Consider the following 27,605-nt stretch of genomic DNA (forward strand, 5'->3'; position numbering starts at 1 on the left):
TGGAAATGAGATAACAGAAAATGGTGGAAATACTCAGCAGGCAACATCTGTAGTGAAAGAAACATAGTTATAATCATCAACCTGAAGCATTAACTCTTCTATCCACAGGTGCTGCCCGACCTGAGTATTTCCCACATTTTCTGTTTTGACCCGCATTTAGATAGTGTCTTTAACATTGAAAAAGTTCAAATCCACAAAGTTTGACACAGCTGAAGACTGATATTTAGAGAAGTGGCTAAAAGCTTGGTTAAAGAGGTGAGTTTTAAAGCGTTTTTAGTTTAGTTTAGAGATACAGCACTGAAACAGGCCCTTCGGCCCACCGAGTCTGCGCCGACCATCAACCACCCATTTATACTAATCCTACACTAATCCCATATCCCCACCTGTCCCTATATTTCCCTACCACCTACCTATACTAGGGACAATTTATAATGGCCAATTAACCTAGCAACCTGCAAGTCTTTGGCATGTGGGCGGAAACCGGAGCACCCCGAGGAAACCCACGCAGACACAGGGAGAACTTGCAAACTCCACACAGGCAGTACCCAGAATTGAACCCGGGTCGCTGGAGCTGTGAGGCTGCGGTGCTAACCACTGCGCCACCCTATGTCATGTTTTATGTTAGCTGCCGCTCTCTTTTCATACGCTTTGCTTCTCCACTTTCCCTCTGAACCTTCTTTGTTCAGCCTGGTTCTCCATTGTAATATCTACCTGTTGAGGAGGTGATGAAATGTGTAGATGAGGGTAAAGCAGTATATTTAGAGTCATAGAGAGATACAGCACTGAAACAGGCCCTTCGGCCCACCGAGTCTGTGCCAACCAACAACCACCCATTTATACTAATCCTACATTAATCCCATATTCCCTACCACCTACCTACACTAGGGGCAATTTACAATGGCCAATTTACCTACTAACCTGCAAGTTTTTGGCTTTGGGAGGAAACCGGAGCACCTGGTGGAAACCCACAGGGAGAACTTGCAAACTCCACACAGGCAGTACCCAGAACTGAACCCAGGTCACTGGAGTTGTGAGGCTGCGGTGCTAACCACTGTTCCATTCAGTCTACATGGACTTCAGTAAGGCTTTTGATAAGGTTCCGCATGGGAGATTGGTTAAGATGATAAGAGCCCATGGGATCCAGGGCAATTTGGATCCAAAATTGGCTTAGTGGCAGGAAACAGGATAATGGTCGAGGGTTGTTTTTGCAATTGGAAGCCTGTGACCAGTGGTGTACCACAGGGATTGGTGCTGGGACCCTTGCTGTTTGTAGTGTACATTAATGATTTAGATGTGAATATAGGAGGTATGATAAGTAAGTTCACAGATGACACGAAAATTGGTGGTGTTGTAAATATTGAGGAGGAAAGCCTTAGACTGCAGGATGATATAGACGTGCTGGTAAGATGGGTAGAGCTGTGGCAAATGGAATTTAATCCTGAGATGTGTGAGGTGATGCATTTTGGGAGGACTAACACGGCAAGGGAGTATACAATGGATGATAAGACCCTAGGAAGTACAGAAGGTCAGAGGGACCTTGGTGTACGTGTCCATAGATCACTGAAGGCAGTAGCACAGGTAGATAAGGTGGTTAGGAAGGCATATAGGATACTTGCCTTTATTAGCCGAGGCATAGAATATAAGAGCAGGGAGGTTATGATGGAGCTGTATAAAACGCTAGTTAGGCCGCAGCTGGAGAACTGTGTACAGTTCTGGTCACCACAGTATCGGAAGGATGTGATTGCACTGCAGAGGGTGCAGAGGAGATTCACCAGGATGTTGCCTGGGCTGGTGCATTTCAGCTATGAAGAGAGACTGAAAAGGCTAGGGTTGTTTTCTTTAGAACAGAGAAGGATGAGGGGGGGACATGATTGAGGTATACAAAATTATGAGGGGCATTGATTGGTTAGATAGGAAGAGACTTTTTCCCTTATTGGAGGGGTCAATAACCAGGGGGCATAGATTTAAGGTAAGGGGCAGGAGGTTTAGAGGGGATTTGAGGAAAACTTTTTTCACCCAGAGGGTGGTTGGAATCTGGAATACACTACCTGAAGAGGTGGTAGAGGCAGGAACCCTTACAACATTTAAGAAGTATTTAGATGAGCATTTGAAACGCCATAGCATACAAGGCTAGGGGCCAAGTGCTGGAAAATGGAATTAGAATAGTTGGGTGCTTGATGGCCGGCACAGACACAATGGGCCGAAGGACCTGTTTCTGTGCTTTATAACTCTGACTCTATAAGCACACTTTATCTTCTTCATCTTTATCTCTTTTGTCATCTAGGAAGCTCTGGATTTGTTTGCTCTACCTTTCCCCTTAGAGGGAATATACCTTGACTGTGCCCAAACTATCTCTTCTTTGAAGGTAATCTATTGTTCAGCTGTTTCTCCTGCCAACCTTTGATTCCAATTTATTTGGCCCAGATCCATTCTTACTCCATTGAAGTTGGCTTTCCCCCAATTAATTATTCTTACTCTAGATTGTTCTTTGTCCTTTTCCATAACCAGCCTAAACCTTATGATAACATGGTCACTGTCCCTTAAAGGTTCTCCTACTTATATTTGATCCACTTGGCCTACTTCATTCCCAGTGCCTCCTTTCTCACTCGATTGGAGACACACTGCTCTAGAAAATTTTCCTGAACACACGCTAGGAACTCTTGCTCTGTCCTTTACACTACTACTAAACCAGTCTATATTTGAATAATTAAAGTCCTCCATTAAATCTACTCTATAATTCTTGCATCTCTCTGTAATTTCCTTGTAAACTTGTTCCTCTTCAGCCTTTCCACTAGCTGGTGGCCTATAGCCAACACCAAGCAATGTAATTGCAGCTTTTCTGTTCTTTAGCTCTAACCAAATAGATTCCATGTTTGACCCCTCTGAGATATTCTCTTTCCAGCACTGCAATGCTCTACTTAACCAACAGATCAGATCTAAGCTCTGCAGTTCTGCCACATCCAGCAGTGAATGGTGGTGGACAATTAAACAACTAACTGGAGGAGGTGGCTCCATAAATATCCCCATCCTCAATGATGGGGGAACCCAGCACATCAGTGCGAAAGATAAGGCTGAAGCATTTGCAACAATCTTCAGCCAGAAGTGTCGAGTTGATGATCCATCTAGACCTCCTCCTGAAGTTCCCAGCATCACAGATACCAGACCTCAGCCAATTCGATTCACTCCGCATGATATCAAGAAACGACTGAAGGCACTGGATACTGCAAAGGCTATGGGCCCTGCCAATATTCCGGCAATAGTACTGAAGACCTGTGCTCCAGAACTTGCTGTGCCCCGAGCCAAGCTGTTCCAGTACAGCTACAACACTATCATCTACCCTGCAATGTGGAACATTGCCCAGGTATGTCCTGTACACAAAAAGCAGGACAAGTCTAACCCGGCCAATTACCACTTCATTAGCCTACTCTCAATCATCAGTAAAGTGATGGAAGGTGTCATCAACAGTGCCATCAAGCAGCACTTGCTTAGCAATAACCTGCTCAGTGACGCTCACCTTGGGTTTCACCAGGGCCACTCAGCTCCTGACCTCATTACAGTCTTGGTTCAAACATGTACTAAAGAGCTGAACTCCAGAGGTGAGGTGAGAGTGAGTGCCCTTGACAGCAAGGCAGCATTTGACCGAGTATGGCATCAAGGAGCCCGAGCAAAATTGAGATCAATGGGAATCAGGGGGATAACACTCCGCTGGCTGGAGTCATACCTAGCGCAAAGTAAGATGGTTGTGGTTGTTGGAGGTCAATCATCTGAGCTCGAAAACATCACTGCAAGAGTTCCTCAGGGCAGTGTCCTAGGCACAACCATCTTCAACTGCTTCATCAATGACCTTCCTTCAATCATAAGGTCAGAAGTGGGGATGTTCGCTGATGATTGCACAATGTTCAGCACCATTCGTGCCTCCTCAGATACTGAAGCTGTCTGTGTAGAAATGCAGCAAGACCTGGACAATATCCAGGCTTGGGCTGATAAGTGGCAAGTAACATTTGCGCCAGGCAAAGACCATCCTCAACAAGAGAGAATCTAACCATCTCCCCTTGACATTCAATGGCATTACCATCGCTGAATCCCCCACTATCAACATCCTAGGGGCTACCATTGACCAGAAACTGAACCGGAGTAGCCATATAAATACCATGGCTACAAGAGCAGGTCAGAGGCTAGGAATCCTGAGGTGAGTAACTCACCTCCAGAGTCCCCAAACCTGTCCACCATCTACAAGGCACAAATCAGGAGTGTGATGGAATGCTCTCCACTTGCCTGGATGGGTGCAGCTCCAACACTCAAGAAGCTCGACACCATCAGGACAAAGCAACCTGCTTCATTGGCACCCCATTTACAAACATTCACTCCCTCCACCACCGATGCACAGTGGCAGCAATGTGTACCATCCACAAGATGCACTGCAGCAATGCACCAAGGCTCCTTAGACAGCACCGTCCAAACCCGCGACCTCTACCAACTAGAAGGACAAGGGCAGCTAATGCATGGGAACAACACTAGCTGAAAATTCCCCTCCAAGTCATACACCATCCTGACATGGGACTATATCACCGTTCCTTCACTGTTGCTGGGTCAAAATCATGGAACTCCCTTCCTAACAGCACTGTGGGTGTACCTACCCCAACTGGACTGCAGTGGTTCAAGAAGGCAGCTCACCACCACCTTCTCCAGGGCAATTAGGGATGGGCAATAAATACTGGCCTGGCCAGAGACACCCAAATCCCATGAATCAATAAAAAAAATCAATACCACCACTCCTCTTCCTTTTCTATCTTTCCTAAACACTTGTATCCAGGAATAGGTAACACCCATTCCTGCCCTTCTTTGAGCTAGGTCTCTGTTATAGCCGCAACATCATATTTTCACGTCAATCTGCACCTGTAACTCACTAATCTTATTAACCACACTCTGTGCATTCACATATATGCACATTAACCCTGATTTAGACTTGATTACTTTCTCCCTTACTCTGACCCCACCTAATAACTTACTATTCCCTACTCTAGTGCTATCCATCTCTCCCAGTATTGTGCACCTTGGTATTCCCCTCTGATAGTTCATCCGGTTCCCATACCCCAAATTAGTTTAAACCCTCCCCAATAGAACTAGCGAATCACCCAGTAAGAAAATTTGCCCCAGCTCTGTTCAGCTGCAACCTGTCCGGCCTGTACAGGTCCCACCTTCTCCAGAACTGGTCCCAGCGTCCCAGGAATCGAAAGTCCTTCCTCCTGCACCATCTTTTCAACCATGCATTCTGCACTATCCTCCTATTCCCTTGAGTATTGACAGGCAGAGAGATCTGGGCGTACAGGTCCATAGGTCACTGAAAATGGCAACACAGGTGGATAAGATAGTCAAAAAGGCATACGGCATGCTTGCCTTCATTGGTCAGGGCATAGAGTATAAAAATTGGCAAGTCATGTTGCAGCTGTACAGAACCTTAGTTAGGCCACACTTAGAATATTGTGTGCAATTCTGGTCGCCACACTACCAGAAGGACGTGGAGGCTTGAGAGGGTACAGAAGAGGTTTACCAGGATGTTGCCTGGTCCGGAGGGCATTAGCTATGAGGAGAGGTTGGAAAAACTCGGATTGTTTTCACTGGAACGACGGAGGTGGAGGGGCAACATGATAGAGGTTTACAAAGTTATGAGCGGCATGGACAGAGTGGATAGTCAGAAGCTTTTTCCCAGGGTGGAAGAGTCAGTTACTAGGGGACATAGGTTTAAGGTGTGAGGGGCAAAGTTTAGAGGGGATGTGCGAGGCAAGTTCTTTACACAGAGGGTGGTGAGTGCCTGGAACTTGCTGCTAGGGGAGGTGGTGGAAGCAGATACGATAGCGACGTTTAAGAGGCATCTTGACAAATACACGAATAGGATGGGAATAGAGGGATGCGGGCCCCGGAAGTGCAGAAGGTTTTAGTTTAGACAGGCATCAAGATCGGCACAGGCTTGGAGGGCTGAATGGCCTGTTCTTTGTTCTTATTTTGATACTCACTTGTGCATGGTACTGGGAATAATCGGAGATTACTACTTTTGAGGTCCTGCTTGTTAATTTCCTACCTAGCTCCCTAAACTCTGCCTGCAGGGCCACATCCCTCTTCCTACCTATGTCGTTGGTACCAAAGTGGACCACGACTTCTCAGGATGCTCTGCAGCCATTCAGTAACATCCTTGACCCTGGCACCAAGGCAACACACCATTCCGATTCATGTTTGTGGCCACAGAAATACCTGTCTGTTCCCCCGACTATTGAATCTCCTATTACTATCGCTCTTTTAGTCTTCCTTGTACCCCCTGTACGGTTGAGCAACCTGTGGTGTCATGGCCTTGGCTCTGGATGCACTCACCAGATGAACCATAATTTTTCTCAGTATTCAGAACTGAATACCAGTTGGAGAATGAGATGCACTCAGGGGACTCCTGCACTACCTGCCTGTTTCTTTTTGACTGTCTGGTGGTCACCCATTCTCCCTCTGCCTGCATACTGTTAAGCTGCAGGGTGACCACATCTATAAACATGCGATACACGAAGCACTCAACCTCACGGATGCTCCATGGTGACAGCAGCTGCTGCTCAAGTTCCGAAACCCGGAGCTCAAGCTGCTGCAACTGACGACACTTCCTGCACATGTGGTTATCCAGGACACGAGAAGTGTTCTGGAGTTCCCATATAGCACAGCATATGCACTCGAGGTTGGAGCAGCCCTGCCAATCCCCTATCTATTAGATAATAAACCTTGATACTACAATTAAACCCTGTTACTAATAAGTCCTGCTAATACTAATAAACCTTACCAATAGTAATAAACCTTACTAATAGTAAAAAAACCCTATTTAAAAATAAAAAAGACTTGTTACTTGTTAAAAATATTAAGTATTAATAACGTTTTTAAACTCCCAGTTTAGATTCAGTCCCTAAGTAACTTTCCTGTGATGTCATGGCTTTTTTTTCCACTGCGTAGAGGTGGTTTGTTCCTCGCAGGTCCGCCACTGCTCCCAACTCCCTTCAAGTAAGTGGAAAACTCCGAGCCTGGGTCTGGATTTATTGTCTCCCCGGTAGGTTCCTTGCAGGTTTGCTGCTGCCGCTGCTGCTCCCGACTCCCTCCAGGTAAGTATCTGGCTGTTTAAAATTGCTCAGATATGTCCTGCCAAAAAAGCAGGACAAATCCAACCCATCCAATTACCCCATCAACCTACTCCCAATCATCATCAAAATGATGGAAATAGTAAACAGTGCTGTGAAGTGGCACTTATTCACCAATAACTTGCACACCGATTTTCTGTTTGAGTTCGACCAGCACCAATTGGTTTCACATTTCCTGGAAGGGGAATGTAGCAGAGGCAGCCGAATTGAATGGTTTCAATCTTGCTCACAAACAAATCCATGGAGGACCAAAGACTAGACAGACTTGGAGTATGTAATTTGGGTTTATTTTTCCAGCGCAGATGGAAAAGGAAGTGGGTTTGGATGGTGAGAGAGTTATGTGGATTTTGAGGGATATGAGGAAGTGGTCAGTGATGGGAGTAGAGAGGCTATGCAAGATGCAAAGGCTAAAGGAGTGGCCATAAAAATGGACAAAACAACTTCATGAGCTAATGCTTTTCATCCACAAAGGTGCATCGGAGAACATTTCACTACATTAAAGACGCTATATAATGCAAGTTGTTGTTAGAGACATAAGATAGTTATTCACCTCCAACAAATGCAAAGAGTTAATTACTTCTTTGTCTATGAGATTGAGACCATGTGCATCCCTCCCTTGTCCTTAACCACTAAGCCAATGCAACCCTTTCCCGAGTCCTGAACTTTCTTCTACCCCCATCATGCCTGCTCTGAGCATATCTTGTCCATGAGACTCACCTTCTGCTCTTAATCCTATTTCCACTAAATTACTGACCACCTAACTTCCCTTCCTGGTTCCATACTAGCTGAGAGTGTTAACGGTTCCTTTTCCTCTGGATCTGTACCCCTCCCTTTCAAATCTATCAACCCTCTAAACACACACCCTTAACCCCTCTGTCCTTGCAAATTACCACCCATCTTTAACCTCCCTTTTCTTAGGTTTCCACCAGTGCCACACTAGTGAAATGGCCCATATCAAAATCACAAATTACGTTCTTTGTAATGGTGGTGCACTGTTCTCTGCTTGGCTGCAGCTTTTGCAATAGTTTGTTACTTCATCCTTTCCAACACCTCTCCTCTGTTGTATAACTGAGTGGGACTGTCACTTAACCACCTTAACAACTTACATGTATATGGTGCATTTAACATAGTAAAATGTCCCAAAGTGCTTACAAGAGTGATATCAATAAAAACATTTTTGACTGTGCTGCAGAAGATGTCAGGACTGATGACCAAAAAGCTTGATCAAAGAGGTGGGTTTAAGGAGTATCTTAAAAGAGGAAAGGTAGAGAGGCACAGAGGTTTAGGGTGCATAGGGCCAAGGTAGCTGAAGGTATGGCTGCTATTGGTGGAACAATTAAAATCAGAGATGTAGAAGAGTCCAGAATTGAAAAAACGCAGAGATTTCAGAGGTTTGTCGGGCTAACAGTCTACAGAGATAAGGAGGGGCGAGGCCATGGTGGAGTTTGAAAACAAGGATGAGAAGTTTAAAATTGAGGTCTTGTCAGAGTGGGAGCCTGTGAGGTCAACCAGCACATGAGTGATGGGTGAATAAGATTGGGAGCAAGTTAAAATTATGGGCAGTTGAGTTTTGGATGATCACAAGTTCATGTCGGTTGCAGGATGGGAAGCCGTCCAGGAAAGCATTGGAATAGTCAAATCTAGACGTAACAAAGGCATGGTTAAGGGTTTCAGCAGCAGATGAGCTGAGGAAGGATCAGAGTCCAGACATGTTAGAGGTGAAGGTAGGCAGTTTTGCTGATGGTGCAGATATGTGGTCAGAAACTCACCTTGGGGTCAAACATAACCAAGGTTGAAAACAACCTTGCTTAGCTTAAGACCAAAAACAATGGTTTCAGCCTTCCCAATATTTAGGTGGAGGGAATTCTGCTAATCCAATATTGGATGTTGGACAAGCAGCGTGACAAATCAGACAGTGGGGTGGTTCAAAGAGGTGGTGGTGAGATAGAGCTGAATGTTGTCACCGTACATGTGGAACCTGATGTGTTTTTGGATAATATTGCTGAGGGGCAGCATGTAGATATGAACTAGAGGGGGGGGGGGGGCAAGGATAGATCCTTGGGGTCTTGAGCTAACAGTGCAGAAATGGGGAGGGAAGCCATTGTAGGTGATTCTCTGGCTCCGATTTAGATGGATACAAAAGAAACCAAGCTAAGGCTGTTCCACCCACTAGATGACAGAGAAGCTTTTGACAAAAATGGTGTAGTCAACTGTGTTGAAGGCTGCAGATAGGTTGAAGAGGGATAGTTTATCATGGTCACGGTCAGAAAGAACAGGGAGGAGGTCATAGAGTCATTATTGTCAACAATTTTGGTCTTACCTAAGGAAGCATATACTTGCCATTGAGGGAGTGCTACAAAGGTTTACCAGGTTGATCCCTGAGATAGCATGATAGTCTTACGAAGAGGGATTGAAGAGACTGAACCTATATTCTCTAGAGTTTAGAAGAATGAGAGGTGATCTCATTGAGGCATACAAAATTCTTAAAGGGGTCGCCAGGGTAGGTGCAGGAAAGAGATTTCTCCTGAGGGTTGTCCAGAACCAGGGGACAGAATCTCAGAATAAGAGGTAGGCCATTTTGGACTGCGATAAGGAGGAATTTCTTCACTCAGATGTTGGTGAATCTTTGGAATTCTCAACCCAGAGGTCAGTCAATGAGTATATTTAAGACAGAGATTGATAGATTTCTAGTTATTAAAGATATCAAGGGATATGGGATAGTGCAGGAAAATGGCATTGATGTAGATCATCAGCCATGATCTAGTTGAATGGCAGAGCAGGCTTGAGGGGCCAAATGGCCTACTCCTGCTCCTAGTTCCTATGTATGGCACAGAAGGAAGCTATTCAGTCCATCGAGTCTATGCCAGCTCTCCATGGAGCACTCCAGTCCACCCCACTCCTCTGCTCGATCCCCATAGCCCTGCAAGTTTATTTCTTTCAAGTGGCCATCAATTTCCTTTTGAAGTCATTGCTTGGCTCTGCTTCCACCACCCTTGTGGGCAGCGAGTTCCAGGTCATTACCATTTGCTGTGTAAAAAAGTTCTTCCTCCTATTGTCCCTGCATCTCTTACCCAAAACCTTCAATCTTTGTACCCTAGCCCTTGTGCCATTAGTTAATGGGAACAGTTTTTCCTTGTTTAACGTCTGTAAGCCTGTCAATCTTGTACATTTCTATTAAATCTCCACTCAATCTCTTTGGTTCGAAGGAGCTTTTCCAACCTAATGTTGTAACTAAAATCCCCCATCCCTGGTAGCATTCTGGTAAATCTCTTCTGCACCTTCTCAAAGACCCTCACATCCTTCCTAAAGTACTCCAGTTAGGGCCTAACCAGAGCTTTATAAAGGTTCAACATAGCTTCCTTGTTTTTGTACTGAATGCCTCTATTAATGAAACCCAAGATAGGAACATAGGAGCAGGAATAGGTCATTCAGCCCTTCGAGCCTGCTCCGCCATTCAATACGATAATGGCTGATCATCCACTTCAATGCCTTTTTCCCACATTATCCCCATATCTCTTTATGTCATTGGTAATTAGAAATCTGTCAATCTCTGCTTTAAACCTACTCAATGACCACAGCCCTCTGGCGAAGAGAATTCCAAAGATTCACAAACCTCGGAGTAAAGAAATTTCTCCTCATCCCTGTCCTAAGTGGCTTCCCCCTTTATTTTGAAATTGTGTCCCTTGGTTCTAGACTCCCTAACCAGGGGATACACCTTACCTGCATCTACCCTGTCTATCCCTTTAAGTATTTTGTAGGTTTCAATGAGATCATCTTTCATTCTTCAAAACTCTAGAGAATACAGGCCCAGTTTCCCTAATCTCTCTTCATAGGACAGTCCCGCCATCCCGGGAACAAGTCTGGTGAACCTTTGTTGCATTCCCTCTATGGCAATAATATCCTTCCTAAGGTCAGGGGACCAAAACTGCACACACTACTCCAGCTGCAGTCTAACCAAGGTTCCATACAATTGAAGCAAGCCTTTGCGACTCCTGTACTCAAACCCTCTTGCAATAAAGGCTAACATACCATTAGCCGTCCTAATTGCTTGCTGTACTTGCATGTTAGCTTTCAGTGACATATTGACGAGGATACCCAGGTCCCTTTGTACATCTACACTTTCTAATCTCTCACCATTTAACAAATAGTCTGCACATCTGTTCCTCCAACCAAAGTGGATAACCTCACATTTTTTCACATTATATTCCATCTGCCATGTTCTTGCCTATTCACTTAGCCTGTCCAAATCCCCTTGAAGCCACTTTGCATCTTCCTCACAACACACATTCCTGATTAATTTTCTGTCATCCACGAACTTGGAAATATTACATTTGGTCCCCACTTTGAAATCTTTGATATATATTGTGAACAGCTCAGACCCAAGTACTAATCCTTGTGCTACTCCACTAGTCTCAGCCTGCCAACGTGAGAATGCCCCGTTTTTTATTACTCTTTGTCTTCTGCCTGTTAACCAATCCTTAATCCATGCTAGTATATTACCTCCTATCCCATGTGCTTTAATTTTGCTAACCAACCTCCTTGGGGGGATTTTATCAAATGCCTTCTGAAAATCCAAGTATACTATGTCCACTGACTCTCCTTTATTAATTCTGTTAGTAACATCCTCAAAAAACTCCAACAGCTTCATCAAACATGATTTCCTATTCATAAATCCATGTTGACTATGCCCAATCAGATTATTATCCAAGTGTCCATTTATCGCATCCTTTAGAATAGATTCTAGCATTTCCCCAATGACTGATGTAAGGCTAACAGGTCTGTAGTTCCCTGTTTTCTCTCTCCCACCCTGCTTAAATAGTGAGGTGACATTTGCTACCTTCCAATCTGCAGGAACCATTCCAGAATCTGTAGAATTTTGGAAGATGATCACCAATTCATCCATTATCTCCATAGCTACTTCTTTCAACACTCAGATGTAGAATATCAGGTCCCAGGGGCTTATCAACCTTCAGCCCTACTAATTTCTCCAATACATCCTTCTTACTAATACTAATTTCCTTCAATTCCTCATTCTCCCTAATCCCTTGGATCTCTAACTCTGGGAGATTTCTTGTATCTTCCTCAGTGAAGACAAACACAAAGTAATAATTTTGTTTCTCTGCCATTTCTCTATTCCACATTATAAATATTCCTGACTCTGCCTGTAATGGACCCACATTTGTCTTAACCAAACGTTTCCTTTTTACGTACCTATAGAAGCTTTTACAGTCAGTTTTTATATTTTTTTTGTTAGCTTACATTCAAATTCTATTCTCTCTTTCAGTTTCTTCATCCTCTTTTGCTTTATTCTAAAATCCTCCCTAGCAGCTCACCACCACCTTCTCAAGGGCAATTAGGGATGGGCAATAAATGCTGGCCTGGCCAGTAACGCCCACATCCCATGAATGAAAGTGAGTTTTTTTATTCAACCATAATGTAAAATTCTATCATGTTATGGGCACTCATTCCTAAAGTTTCTTTTACAACAAGATTATTAATTAGCCCTTTCTCATTACATAGTACTAGATCTAAAATAGCCCACTCTCCCGTCAGTTCCTCAACATACTGCTCTAGAAAACCATCCCTAACACTCCAGAAACACGTCCTCCAAAGCGTTAGTGCTCATTCGGTTTACCCAATCTATATATATATAGTCTAGAATATAAGAGCAGGGAGGTTATGTTGGAGCTGTATGAAACATGAAAATTGGTGGTGTTGTAAATAGTGAGGAGGAAAACCTTATCTTACAGGACGATATAGATGGGCTGGTAAATTGGGCGGAGCAGTGGCAAACGGAAGTTAATCCTGAGAAGTGTGAGGTGATGCATTTTGGAAGGACTAACACGTCAAGGGAATATACAATGGATGGTAGGACCCTAGGAAGGACAGAGGGACCTTGGTGTACTTGTCCATAGATCACTGAAGGCAGCAGCACAGGTAGATAAGGTGGTTAGGAAGGCATATGGGATACTTGACTTTATTAGCCAAGGCATAGCATTTAAGAGCAGGGAAGTTATGATGGAGCTGTATAAAATGCTAGTTAGGCCACTGCTGGAGTACTGTGTACAGTTCTGGGCACCACACTATAGGAAGGATGCGATTGCACTGGAGAGGGTGCAGAGGAGATTTACCAAGATGTTGCCTGGGCTGGAGCATTTCAGCTATGAAGAGAGACTGAAAAGGCTAGGGTTGTTTTCCTTAGAGCAGAGAAGGCTGAGGGGGGACCTGATTGAGGTATACAAAATTATGAGGGGCATTGATAGATTAGATAGGAAGAAACTTTTTCCCTTAGCGAAGGGGTCAATAACCAGGGGCATAGATTTAAGGTAGGGGCAGGAGGTTTAGAGGGGATTTGAGGAAAAAAATTTTCACCCAGAGGGTGGTTGGAATCTGGAACACACTACCTGAAGAAGTGGTAGAGGCAGGAACCATCACAACATTTAAGTAGTATTTAGATGAGCACTTGAAACGTCATAGCATACAAGGCTACGGGCCAAGTGCTGGAAAATGGGATTAGAATAGTAAGGTGCTTGATGGCCGGCACGGACACGATGGGCCTGTTTCTGTGCTGTATAACTCTATGCAGATTGAAGTTACCCATGATTATCCTATTAACCATGCTACATGCTTCTCTAATCTCCTGATTACTACCATGCCCTGCACTACCACTAGTGTTTGGTGGCTGATAGAGAACTCCGACCAATGTTTGCTGCCCCTTGCTGTTTCTTAGCCCCGCCCAAACAGATTCCACATTTTGTTCTTCTGATCTGACATCCTTCCTTACTAATGTACTGATCCTATCCCTTATCAGTGCAACACCATCTCATTTTCCTTTTTGCCTGTCCTTCCTAAATGTTGGATATCCTTAGAATCATAGAAAGTTTAAGGTACAGAAAGAGGCCACTCAGCCCATCGTGTCTGCGCTGCCTGAAAACCCATTCTAATCCCACCTTCCAGCATTTGGCCTGTAGCCCTGCAGATTACAACACTTGAGATGCACATCCAGACTCCTTTTGAATGAGTTGCGGATTTCTGCCTCAACTATACTTTCAGGCAATGAGTTCCAGACCCCCACCACCCTCTGGGTGAAAAAATGTTTCCTCAACTTCCCTCTAATTTTTCTATCAATGACTTTAAATCTATGTCCCTGAGTCACTGACCTATCTGCTAAGGTAAATAGACCCCTCAAAATTTTTTACATTTCAATCTCTATTCCGAGGAGAACAACCCCAGCCTATCCAATCTTTCCTCATAGCTGCATTTTTCCCAATCCTGGCAACATCCTTGTAAATCTCTCCTGTACCCTCTCTTGTGCAATTACATCCTTTCTGTACTGAGGTGACCAGAACTGCACAAAGTACTCAAGTTATGGCCTAACCAATGAATTATACAGGTCCAGCATAATCTCCCTGCTCTTATATTCTATACCTCGGCTAATAATATGCCTTCTTAACCACCTTATCAACCTGTCCTGCTACCTTCATGTATCTGTGGACATTTACTCCAAGGTCCCTCACTTCCTCTGCACTTCAGTATTTTCCCATTAATCGTGTATTCCTTTGCCTTGTTTGACCTCCCCAAATGCATCAGATCACAATTCTCCAGGTTTAATTCCATTTACCACTTTTCTGCCCATCTGACCAAACCATCAATATCTTCCTGCAGCCTTCAGCTATCCCCCTTGCTATCTACCACATGGTCAATCTTTGTGCCATCTGCAAACTTGTTGGTCATGCCCCTACATTTATGTCCAAGTTGTTTATATATACCACAAAAAACAGGGTACCAAGTACTGAGCCCTGTGGAATGCCACTAGAAACAGCCCTCCCGTTATAAAAACACCCAACAATTACCCTTTGTTTCCTGCCACAAGCCAATTTTGTATCCACCTTAAATAAAAACAAGAAATGCTCAGCAGGTCTGGCAGCATCTGTGGAAAGAGAAGCATTTCTCGTTTTTATTTCAGATTTCCAGCATCCGCAGTATTTTGCTTTTATTTGTATCCACCTTGCTGCATTTCCCTGGATACCATGAGATTTTTTTTTTTTTAAACCAGTCATAAGCCTTGCTAAAATCCATGTAGACCACATCAACTGCACTACCCTCATCCATCTTCCTTGTTACTTCTTCAAACAGTTCTATCAAGCTGGTCAAACAAGAACTTCCCTTACCAAATCTATGCTGACTATCCTTGATTAACCTGTGCCTAAGTAACAGTTTATCCTATCTCTCAGAATAGATTCCAGTAATCTGCCCACTACTGAGGTTAGACTGACTGGCCTGTAATTATTCGGTCTATCCCGCGCTCTCTTTTTTTTAAACAGAGGTACAACATGACCAGTTCTCCAATCCTCAAGCACCACACCTGTATCCAGTGAGAACTGGAAAATGATGGTCAAAAATTTCTGCTATTTCCTCTCAATTCTTTCAACAGCCTGGGGTGCATTTCATCTGACCCTGGTGACTTATACCAACGTCTTCTGCCCTTACACATAGGTTACCTTCTTGGTCTTTTATGGGCCCTATTTTCTCCTTAGTTATCCTCTTACACAATGTATTGTTAAAACATATTTGGGTTCATCTTGATTTTGCTTGCCAATATTCTTTCATGCCTTCGCTTTGCTTTTGTTATGCTTTTGTCATACCTGCCATGAATGAGGCACATTAATTTTGTCATGAACATTGATTTTAAAACGTTGGTAGAGCAAGGAAATGACTTGTTAAACAGATAATATGCAAATGTCTTTTCCAGCCACAGCTTAACAGACGGTGATTGGAAGGACAAAGGGCCATTCCCTGGCACATTCAACCCACAATAGACCTTGTGCACCAGGTATTGTGTGTAAGAGGAGCATTCCAGAGACTGCTCAGGTGATACAATCCAGCACTGGTTAGACCAGCTGGTCACATGGCTGTTCCAGGATCATTTGAACTAGCCACAGACAGTTTGAACTCAAAGACTTTTTGATTCTGGACTGAGAAGATCTCTCTTGTCTGCTCTCATTTCTTTCTCACAAGCCTCTGAATCCACTGAAGACACATGAACCCCAAGAGAGAGAAAAGTCTCTTACAGCAAACAAGGTTTAAGAAGAATACTGAGCCCCAATGAAAAGCAAGATCTACCTACAATCAAGGACTCTGAAGTAAGCTCAAAGAACCGCAACAAAAACTCTTCAGATATTGCCTCAAACTTTTCCACTTTATTTCTTCTGCTCTTTTCTCTCTCTATTTGCATGTCGTGTATCCGTAGGCATCAACCGAATTAGAGTTTAAGTTTAATAAATTTCAACCTTCTTTTCTTTAAACCTAAGAAAACAGGTTTGTGTTGGTTTCTTTGCCTTATAATTGGAAAGCAGTGAACAAGGATTCACCAAGAGGGAGCTAAAAACATGGTGTTACGGTGATAGTTGAAAAGGAACCCTAGACCTCTTTCTCACTTTCCTAATTTCACCCCTCCACTTTCTATGCTCCTCTCAGCTTTCTGTCGTATCGACTTCTCGGTGTTAGTCATAAGCTTTCCTTTTCTGTCTTATCCTACCCTGTAAGCTCCTTGACATCTATGGGGCTCTTGATTTGGCCGTCTCACCCTTTTCTTTGTGGGAACGTTTACTCTGAACCCTTTGAATTTCCCCTTTGAATGCCTCCCACTGTTTGCAATTTCTTTGACCAAAATTGGCACTCCCTTTCCTTTTTTATCCCCCTCCCCATCGCGTCTGCAAACCCTGTATCGGGAACGTTGAGCTGCCATTCCTGTCCCTCCTTCAGCCATGTTTCTGTAATAGCTATGATATCATTCTGCCATGTGTCTATCTGTGCCCTCAGCTCATCTGCTTTATTTGAATGTTCAGTTCCCACTCTTGGTCACCCTGTAGCCACGTTTCTGTAATGGCAATTAGATCATACCCATTTACCTCTATTTGTGCCTTGAAATCATCTACCATGTTGCGAATGCTGCATGCATTCAGGTAGAGTGCTCTTAACCCTGTCTTCTTGACATTGTTCTGTGTTCTAAGCCTTGTTGATGCTCGCCTTTGTTTCGCCTACCTTCTAAATGTCGCATGCTACTTTTCTACCTCCTGTTCCCAATCCCCTGACAAGCTAGTTTAAACTCTCCCCAACAGCATGAGCAAATCTCCCTGTGAGGCTATTATTTCCAATCCTGTTAAGGTGCAGCCTGTCCATCTTGTACAGGTCCCACCTGCCCTAGAACCAGTCCCAATGCCTCAGAATTCTGATGTCCTCCCTCTTACACCAATTATCCAGCGATGTGTTCAATCGATCAATCCCCCTATTCCTGTGCTCACTAGCACTTGGCACTGGGATTAATCCTAAGATTACTGCTTGAGGTCCTTTTTAATTTCCTTCCTAACTCCCTAAAATCTGCTTTCAGGACCTCATTCTTCTTCCTGCCTATGTCATTGTACCAATGTGGACTACGACCCCTGGCGGTTCACCCTCCCCCAGAAGGATGTCCTGCAGCCGCTCCAGGACATCCTTGAACCTGGCACCAGGGAGGCAACACACCATCCTGCAGTCATGTTTACTGCCACAGAAACGCCGGTCTGATCCTCTGACTATCGAATCCCCCATCACTATTGCTCTTCCACACTTCTTCCTCCCCTCCTGTGCATCTGAGCCACCTCTGGTGCCACAGACTTTTCTCTGGCTGCACTCCCCTGAGGAACCATCACCCTCACCAGTATCCAAAGTGGAAAACCAATTAGCAAGCAAGATAGACTCAGGGGACTCCTGCACTGCATGCCTGTTTTAGACTGCCTAGCGGTCACCCATTCCCTCTCTGCCTCCATGCTCCTAACCTGTGGTGTGACCAGCTCCCTAAACGTGCAACCCATGTAGTCCTCTGCCTCGCAGATGCACAACAGTGACTCCAGCCACCACTTGAGTTCCAAAACCTGGAGCTCTTGCTTCTGCAGCCGCTGACGCTTCCTGCAGATGTGCTCGTCCAGGACAGGTGGTGCGTCCATGACTTCTCACATACCGCAGGGTGTACATTCCACTTGGCCAAGCTACCCTGCCATACTGTAACTTCAAAAACTATTTATTACAGTTATAATAAGTAGAATAAATTACCAGTTACTCAGCAATCAGCTTCTTCCCCTGCACTGAAGAGCGAGCCAGCTACTGGTGGCTGTAAAAAGGTAGAAGGAGCCCCTCCCTCACCAAACTCCCTTGACTTACCAAACTCCTACTTTACACTCTGTGCACTCGAGGCAGCACTTGATAGACGAAGCAGCATTGAGAAAGCCCTGCTTAATACTTTCTGGAAAATAACGGATTCAAGCTTCTGATCCCACATGCTTTACTAACCATTCTCAATATGTCCTGCCACCTGCAAAGATCGATGCACATGCACCCACCAGGTACCTCTGTTCCTGCATGTGCTTTAGAATGGTGCCATTAAGTATATATTGCCTCTTCCTCTGCTATGGTTGGGGAGATTTGTTCCTGGCAGACACGCAGGGTGGTAAGGCAGCGTGAAAATAAGATGCGGCAATTGGGGTTGCTGCTCACTGGGAGGCTACGATGACTGCTTTGGTGTGCTTTTTGGAGGGTGCCGAGAGAGATACAAGGAAGCTGTAGGTTAGCTTTAAGAGGGAGTCAAGCCTGAAACAGCAGCACGGGAATAGAAAAGACAATGAGTACTGAAGAAATGGGATATGAAGTACCCGAGGGCAGAGCAAAGAAAGGAGGCATGATGGCAAGAGGAATAAAGAGAGAAGAGGAAAAGGTAGAGGAAAGGGGGAATAGAAATGATGGGCTTGGGTCTGGAGTGGCAGCCAAAATGTGTACATGAATGGACATGGGGAAACTAAGCTACATAATCAATGTGGTTACTTGCTAGATCAAGATAGCTTGGCTTTAAATACTACCTTTCCTCTCTCAAACTAATCCTTTTAATTCCTTAGCATTCTGTCATTTTCTTCCTCCTTCCTATGTTGAACTGGAGGTTCATCACATTTCCAACTAATACATTCTTTCAGGACCTGACTTTTGGGTCTCCTTACCTCCACTCAAAAGGTTTTTGGAGGTAAAAGATTAGTATGGACGGAGGATCGGTTAACCAACAAAAAGTAGAGATAAACAGGGCACTTTCAGGTTGGCTGGCTGTGACAAGTGTGATCCCAGCAAGGATCAGTGCTGGGGCCTCAGCTATTTACAATTTATATCAATGACTTAAACAAAGACAAATTAACTTATCCAAGTTGCTGATGATACAAAGTTAGATGGGAATGAAAGCTGTGAGGAGGACACAGAGTCTGCAAAATGATAGAGACAGGTAAAGCAAATGGGCAACAAGGTGGCAGATGGAGTATGTGAGAAATGTGAAGTTATTCACTTCAGTAGTAACAGAAAAGCAGAATTTTTTTTAAAAAAAAAAAGGCATGTAACTTGCAAATGTTGATGTTCAGAGACTTGGGTGTACTCGTACAAGGAACACAAAGTTAGCATCATGCAGGTACAGCGAGCAATTAGGAAGGTGAATGGCACGCTGGCCTTTGTTGCAAAGGAATTGGAGTATAAGAATAAGGAAGTCTTGCTAGAATTGTACAGGGTTTTGGTGAGACCACGAGAGGACTGTGCACAGTTTTGGTCTCCATATCTAAGGAAGGATATCTTGGAGGCTGTACAGCAAAGGTTCACTAGATTGGTTCCTGGGATGAGAGGATTGTCTTATGATGAGAGGCTGAGTAAGTTGGGCCTTTACTTTCTGGAGTTTAGAAGAATGAGAGGTAATCTAATTGAAGCACAAGATTCTGAATGGGCTTGACAGGGTAGACAGAGGGCTTTAAACTAAATAGTGGGGGGGGGGGGGGGGGGGTGCTCAGTTGCATGGAAGTCAAAGTTAAAGGAGAAGGTAGGAGTGCAGGTTAGTGATGAGGCTGATTGTTACCAGAAAATAAAAGGTAGGGACAGAACGTGTGAACGTCATATTGCACCAAGGAATCGTATAAGAGTAGGGAAACTTGATAATAGAACAAACTTAAAGGCTTTGTATCTGAATGCACGAAGCATTCGGAATAAAATTAATGAGTTAACAGCGCAAATAGAGACGTAAGGGTATGATTTAGTGGCAATTACTGAGACGCGGTTGCAGGGAAACCAGGTTTGGGAATTGAATATCCAAGGGTATACAGTATTTTGGAAGATTAGGCAGGAAGGAAAAGGAGGTGGTGTAGCTTTGTTAATAAAGGAAGAAATCAGTGCTGTAGTGAGAAATGATATAGGCGTAGAATCAGTCTGGATAGAAATGAGAAATAACAAGGGAAAGACGACCCTGGTGGGAATAATCTATAGGTCCCCAAACAGTAGTTCCGCAGTGGGGCACAGTATAAACCAGGAAATATTGGGGGCTTGTAAGAAAGGTACGGCAATAATCATGGATGATTTTATAATGCATATAGACTGGATTAATCAAATTGGCAATAGTGGCCTTGAATGTATTAGAGATTGTTTTTGGAGCAATATGTTGTGGAACCAACCAGGGAGCAGGCTATTCTAGATTTGATATTGTGCAATGAGGTGGGATTAATTAATGATCTCAGTTAATGATCCTCTAGGAGAGAGTGATCATAGCATGCTATAATTTCAAATTCAGTTTGAGGGCGAGAAACTGCAGTCCCACACTAGTGTTCTGGAGTTAAACAAAGGTATATAGGCATGAGGACAGATTTGGCCCTAGTGGACTGGGCAGGAAGACTTAAAGGTAGGACAGTTGATGAGCAGTGGCAGATGTTTAAGGAGATATTCAATTCCTCCCAACTAAAAGATTGTAAGAGGGGGATAAACATCCATGGCTAAGCAAGGAAGTTAAGGATAACAAAGACAAAAACTAAGGCATACCATATTGCCAAAAGGCCAGTGGCAGGCTGGAAGATTGGGAAATTTTTAAAGATCAGCAAAGGGGAATTTAAAAAAATAAAAAGAGCAAAAGTAAATTATGAAAGAAAATTAGTGCAAAATATAAAAACGGATAGCAAAAGCTTCTATAAGTATATAAAAGGGAAGAGAGTAGCTAAAGTGAATGTTGGTCCTTTGGAAGATGAGACTGGGAAGTTAATTGTGGGCAACACAAATGGCAGAGATACTAAATCAGTATTTTGCCTCAGTTTTCACATTGGAGGATACTCGTACCATCTCAATAGTAACAAGTAATGCAGCGGTTATAGAAAAAGGAGGAACTTAGAAAAATAATCACAAGGGAAAAAGTACAGAACAAACTATTGGGATTGAAGGCAGACAAGTCCCCAGGGCCTGATGGCCTACATCCTAGGGTCTTAAAAGAAGTGGCAGCGGAGATAGTGGATCCGTTGGTTATAATATTCCAAAATTCCCTGGAGGCGGGGAAGGTTCCAGTGGATTGGAAAAATGCTAACATAATGTCCTTATTCAAAAAAGGAACCAGTTAGTTTAACATCTGTCGTTCGGAATGTGTTAGAATCCATTATTAAGGAAGTAATAACAGGACATTTAGAAAGTCAAAACGCAATCCATCAGAGTCAGCATGGTTTTATGAAGGGTAAATCATGTTTGACTAATTTGATAGAGTTCTTCGAAGACATAACAAGTGGATAATAGGGATCCTATAGATGTCGTATATCTGAACCTCCAGAAGGCATTTGATAAGGTGCCGCACAAAATACACAAGGTAAGATCACACGGAGTTAGGGGCAATTTATTAGCTTGGATAGAGGATTGGCTAACCACCAGAAAACAGAGTCGGAATAAATGGGTCCTTTTCTGGTTGGCAAGATGTCGCTAGTGGGGTGCCACAGGGTTCAGTCCTCGGGCCCCAACTATTTACAATCTACATTAATGACTTGGATGCAGGGATAGAAGGTACTATAGCCAGATTTGCAGATGACACTAAAATAGGTGGGATAGTAAGTTGCAATAAAGAAATAGATATGGATAGGTTAGGTGAATGGGCCAAAATTTGGCAGATGGAGTTTAACGTGGATAAGTGTGAGGTTATCAATTTTGGTCAGAAGAATAGAAAGGCAAATTATCTAAATCGAGAGAAACTTCAGAGTGCTTCAGTGCAGAGGGATCTGGGAGTCCTCATGCATGAATCGCAGAAAACTAGTATGCAGGTGCAGAAGGTAATAAGGAAGGCAAATGGAATTTTGGCATTTATTGCTAAAGGAAGAGAGTATAAAAGTAGGGAAGTGTTGCTGCAACCGTACAAGGCATTAGTGAGACCGCACCTGGAGTGTTGCGCAGTTTTGGTCCCCTTGCTTGAGGAATGTAGTTGCATTGGAGGCAGTTCAGAGGAGATTGATTCCAGAGATGAGGGGTTTGTCTTGTGAAGAGAGATTGAGCAGTTTAGGCCTTTACTCTCTAGAGTTTAGAAGAATGAGAGGAGATCTAATTGAGGTATATAAGATGATGTAAGTGGATTGACAAAGTAGACGTAGAGAGGATGTTTTCTCTGGTGGGGCAATCTAGAACAAGAGGTCATAGTTTTAGGATAAGGGGTAGTAGATTTAAAACAGAAATGAGGAGAAATTACTTCTCTCAAAGGGTCGTGAGTCTGTGGAATTCACTACCCCAGAGTGCGGTGGATGCTAGGGCATTGAGTAAATTCAAGAAAATGGACAGATTTTTAATTAGTAATGGGTTGAAAGGTTATGGAGAACGGGCAGGAAAGCAGAGTTGAGGCCAAGATGAGATCAGCCATGATCATATTGAATGGTGGAGCAGGCTCGAGTAGCTGAATTGCCTACTCCTGCTCCTAGTTCTTATGTTTCCCCAGCTGGGGAATCTAGATCACAGGGGCACAGCCTCAGGATAAGGAGTCAATCATTTAGGACGAAACTGAGAATTTTCTTCACTCAGATTATTGTTAATCTTTGAAACTGTCTATCCCAGAGGGTTGTGAATGCTCCATCATTGTGCATTTTAAGACTGAGATAAACAGATTCTTGATCGGAGAATCAAGGAATACGGGGAGCTGGCAGGAAAGTGCAGTTGAGGTGGATGATCAGCCATGATCATATTGAATGGCGGAGTAGATGCAAGGACCTGAATTGTCTACTCCTGCTCCTTAGTTCTTATGTTATTATTTCCTTCCTCCTTTACTTTCTTCAGTTATGTTTTTTAAATTTTACGATGTCCTAATTATAGGCCCTGGTCCTACACTTTAGTTTCTTAATGTTCAACAAAAAATCTTGATACTTGTGACTAGATTTACCTTTCCCTTTGCTTTTATGGAAAACAGGGTCATCTGTTATGTACAGCACAAGAGAACAGGACACATGATACAATACATTGCACTGTTAAAATTCAACCCACAGATTTCAATTTTAACATTTAATAGCATGTAAGAAAATTAAGTTTTAAAAACCAGCATTATTAAAAGACAATAATGGCCAACAAATTTACCTAGCAAGTAACTGAACCATACAGACCAGAAACGTTCCAGGTTTGCTTTCTGGTCTTTGCTGTATTGGCCAATTTCAGTTAGGGCAGCATAAAGTATTAGCCAAGCTCCACAGTCCCGATTGCAATCCAGCAAGCTCTGCTGGAAATGCACGTGGGCAGACATGGGGCAAGGATATGATTGAGCTCAGCTGTAATGTCCTTTCTGCCACTCAATTTCAAAACTCAGACAAATAACGACCACTTGGAAGGTGCCCAGTGCCTGTGGAACTGTAAGGCAACAAGGCATCTGCCTCATATCAAGGGAGGAGAGAAAATTGTCAGACAAAATATGAAGAATTCTGACTTGTGAAGTCATAAAATCATAAATCTATTACTAAAGAATCATGCTAACAATGGTACAAGTCCACTACACTTAAAAGACTGGCAGTTACCTTGCTGAAATTCTACCTTCGACAGGCTTTTGACATCTTGAAATGGACAATGACAAGGCAAGTTTTGGAATTTAGGAATAAATAATAGTTTTCATTGGGGGGGTTGGGGGGAGTCAAAACTTCATCAAGCACAGGCTTCAGCTCTTCTTGCCTATGCTGGCATGTCAAAAGATATCAATCTTTAATCAAAACTCTACTCTAAGGAGAACCAAACCCAGCCTTTCTGGTCTCTCCATATACTGAAAATATCCATTTCTTGATTCATATATTATATTCCTGTAAAGGAACAGAAAAAACTTCCTTCTTTCAGCTGTATGCTACATGTTCATTTTGTCTGATCAATACTCTAACACAACTAATTCATTATATGGTACACAGCAGAGAGATCAATCTAGCCGCATAAATTATAGGCGAACACATTCAAATCACAAAGATCAGGAACTTGCTCCTTTAAAGTTTGCAGAGATTTAAAACACCCAACAATCCATTAATGAAAGATTTTTTTTAATTTAAGTCACCAATGTACTTTACACAAAGGATACATAGGTAGTCTATTTATCACAAAAGTGTAATAGAGTAGATCTGCGTCGATGTGCAGGTACATGTGCAGGCCAAAAAGCACTAAATCACTTACTTTAGAGGGCAGTTGCTGATCTGTAAATTCTTAATTAATAAAGTAGGACAAGATAACATTCAAAGATACACATCTGTGATCACTTTTGATTGACAAATAAACATCCATACTGATACAGTATCACCCAAGAACTTAAGACAAAAACTCTTAAGAGCCGACATGCCAAACAATGCACTAGTTAGAGAACAAGAAATTTGCAGCTTTCATTTTAAATTAAAGGGACCTCAAGCCAGCTAAAACATGAGGCGGTTAACTCCATCCTTTATCAAATGTTCATACTGGTTACTTTTAAGAGACCATAACCAGTAAATATGTAATAGTGACACAAATTTCCATTGCAGTAGAGACAGGAAGTGAACAAATCAAAAATATACAAAAAGATAGACAGCAAGACTTCAGGACTTACTAATACAAGCAAAATTAAAACCAACTACATTACCAGTAATTAAAACCACTATTATTTTGTTGTCCACCTTAGCTAGAAACTCTAAAAAATAAAGTGCATTTTTTGAAGCAGGGGAGCAATCGTTTTAGGGACAGTCTGCAGGACTTTTGGTTCACTTTGGCTTGTAACAATAAATTCCATTGTCCAACTCCATGGAAAACTGGAAATTTCATTGAATACTGCTAAAGAATAAAAAAAACATAGGAGGGCAAGGAGCTAAAAGGTGAAAGAGTGAAAAACATCTTTAAGCAGCCAAGTACAGCTTTTATAGAATGGTCATCAAAAACTTCAGGATCACCGCAAAAAAGTAAACAAAGGTGTTCACATCTGACAAAGGATCTTATAAGATCCTGTCATATTTTTGAAGTGCAGCAATGACAGTCTTGTCAAATACTTTAAAACGAGAAAACTTGAAGACTGCATTTTAAGAATTAAAATGCTTCAGGCTGTCTGCTACACAGCTAACTTGTCCAAAATGCACCTTTTCAAAACTCAAATGTTCCTGAAAAGGAGTTTGCTTGAAAGCTCCAGTCAAATATTAGCTGTCAAGTGTTTGAGGGATGTGCAATGTTCTTGGATACTTTGCTTTAAAAACAGAAAGTGTTCCAGGCTATTAAATTCACCAATACAGCTCCTAAGGTGCTGTAAAATTTCCAATTAATTACATTTTCAGGGAGCTATCAATCTAAGCTTTCTACCTGGTTTCTCTGGAGCTGTTCAAATGAGTGCAGCTAAGGATGGGTGGCCTTCCAGTACCCTCTAACATAGACAAGATGGAACAGCTCAGAGATCCCAATCTTCCTTTGGTATTTTCTCCTTTCCTGAGAGGAAGTAACACGCCTCCATTCAGCAACATAAGTTAGATCTGGGAATTTAGAGGGCTATCTTGACTATGGTAAAACTAACAAAAGATAATTTTCACTGGCACCAGACAGTATGTACATTTTCAGTACTATGAATCTAGTCTTACTACTAAATACAAATTTGTGTATTTTTCCCTCCCTCCCATATAGTGTTTAGGTTCAGCAAGCTGCAGGTGCTACAAACTGAATCCTGAAACTGTAAGGTGTTGAGCATTATTCCTGGCTTCAAAATATGTTGTATCTGTTTCATCATCTGGTTGTGGTACAAATGGCATAGGGCAATTCTGCAGATTGTCCCAATCCACATCATGGAAGAGAGGATGCTTCTTGAGCTCTGAAAGATAAAACCAAAAAAAAAAAAGTTGTTGCTCTTTCTCCTTTCTTTAGGATGAAACTGTATTGTGATTTGTCAGGGCAGAAAGATGATGTGGAATAATGTTTGAAGAGGAAGGAAATCTTAAGAAGTACTTTCTTGTCCCCAAACAGCACTCTGATATTTAATAGTGAATACATACCAACATAAATCTTAATTCTGCAGAATTTGCAGACAGCCACCCCACAATAGAAATGAGAGCTACAAGCTGAGTGACCCCAGACAACAATGGTCATTGCTATGAGGATTTTAAATATGCTAATTCAAGTGGACCCAGAACCTGAACTTTTGAATGTATCCGTGAAAATCTCAGTTGTAGGCAATACTCCTTCCTTTCCTGAGAAGGGTCAGTGAAAATGGTGAACAAATTTGGGCAAAATACAAAATTTCTCCACTTTTCAAAACAACTTGACCTTTTACTGAAATCTTAGTGATACGCTGCAGGACTTGGCTCTCACATTCAGCAAAATTAAAAGGTGAATAAACAAAAATATGGGAAGAGACCCCTAATGAATAAAATACTTTAAGACATTGCATAGTTCCATTGCTACATGTTGGAATTTTTTTTTTTTTTTTTTAAACATCCCCATACAAATAATGTCCAAAATATTCAAATTTGTATCCGTTTAAATTTGCACATCTAACTTTTCAAATTGTAAGTTATAGGCCAGATTTTGCTGCAGCAAGTAATGTGGCATTTAAAATCACTAATAAAAATGAATACTTAAAAAAGAATGAGGCTCCACACTTTTAATAGTTAATTTTCAGTGCCAGACAGGTTGACTGACAGTAATTAACAGTATCCTTTCATGACATAAGTCTTGTCATCACAAACACAAGTTAACTTTCTGTGGATAGTTTAGCTCGAACCTACCACTCAAATATAGCAACTTCATGTCATTCAATGCATTCAGTACAATGAAATGACATTTTCATGAAATAATGGTGGAGCGTTGCAACTTGGACAGTAATATTTGGGTATCATCACTTAACTATGCATCAGCACCTCACCTGAAGTTGCTGTACCATTTGCACTTAAATAAAGGCAAGCACCATTAACAGGTCCATGGTAAAGGATATGGGGGGAAAAGCGGGAACAGGTTACTAAGTTGGATGATAAGCCATGATCATAATGAATGGCGGAGCAGGCTCGAAGGGCCGAATGGCCGACTCCTACTTTCTATGTTTCTATGAAACCTCATCATTATATTTGCAGCAAAATCTGGGCCTTTTTTTTTTGCACCTCGTTCAGATATTATGTACTTAAACTATGAAATGTTGGCAATTTGACC

At 42.6% G+C, this 27,605-nt stretch overlaps 2 protein-coding genes across 7 annotated transcripts in view; one reads left to right on the forward strand and one right to left on the reverse strand.

Moving 5' to 3' along the window:
• acbd5a (acyl-CoA binding domain containing 5a) overlaps positions 1-16,439 on the forward strand; it is a 123,299-nt gene extending 106,860 nt beyond the window's left edge. For both annotated transcript variants that reach the window (XR_010969134.1, XR_010969135.1), the window contains exon 13: positions 15,916-16,439. The gene's annotated coding sequence lies outside the window, so the exon portion shown is untranslated. The remainder of the gene's footprint in view (positions 1-15,915) is intronic.
• A 7,005-nt stretch (positions 16,440-23,444) lies between these two features.
• Positions 23,445-27,605, reverse strand: part of mastl (microtubule associated serine/threonine kinase-like) — a 67,864-nt gene continuing 63,703 nt past the window's right edge. For all 5 annotated transcript variants that reach the window (XM_068014074.1, XM_068014066.1, XM_068014061.1 and 2 more), the window contains one exon: positions 23,445-26,274. In XM_068014074.1, coding sequence (XP_067870175.1) covers positions 26,117-26,274 — 158 coding nt within the window. In that variant the 3' untranslated portion in view covers positions 23,445-26,116. The remainder of the gene's footprint in view (positions 26,275-27,605) is intronic.

Source organism: Heterodontus francisci, chromosome 2 (assembly GCF_036365525.1).
Source record: "Heterodontus francisci isolate sHetFra1 chromosome 2, sHetFra1.hap1, whole genome shotgun sequence".
In the NCBI taxonomy this organism is placed as follows: Eukaryota; Metazoa; Chordata; class Chondrichthyes; order Heterodontiformes; family Heterodontidae; genus Heterodontus; species Heterodontus francisci.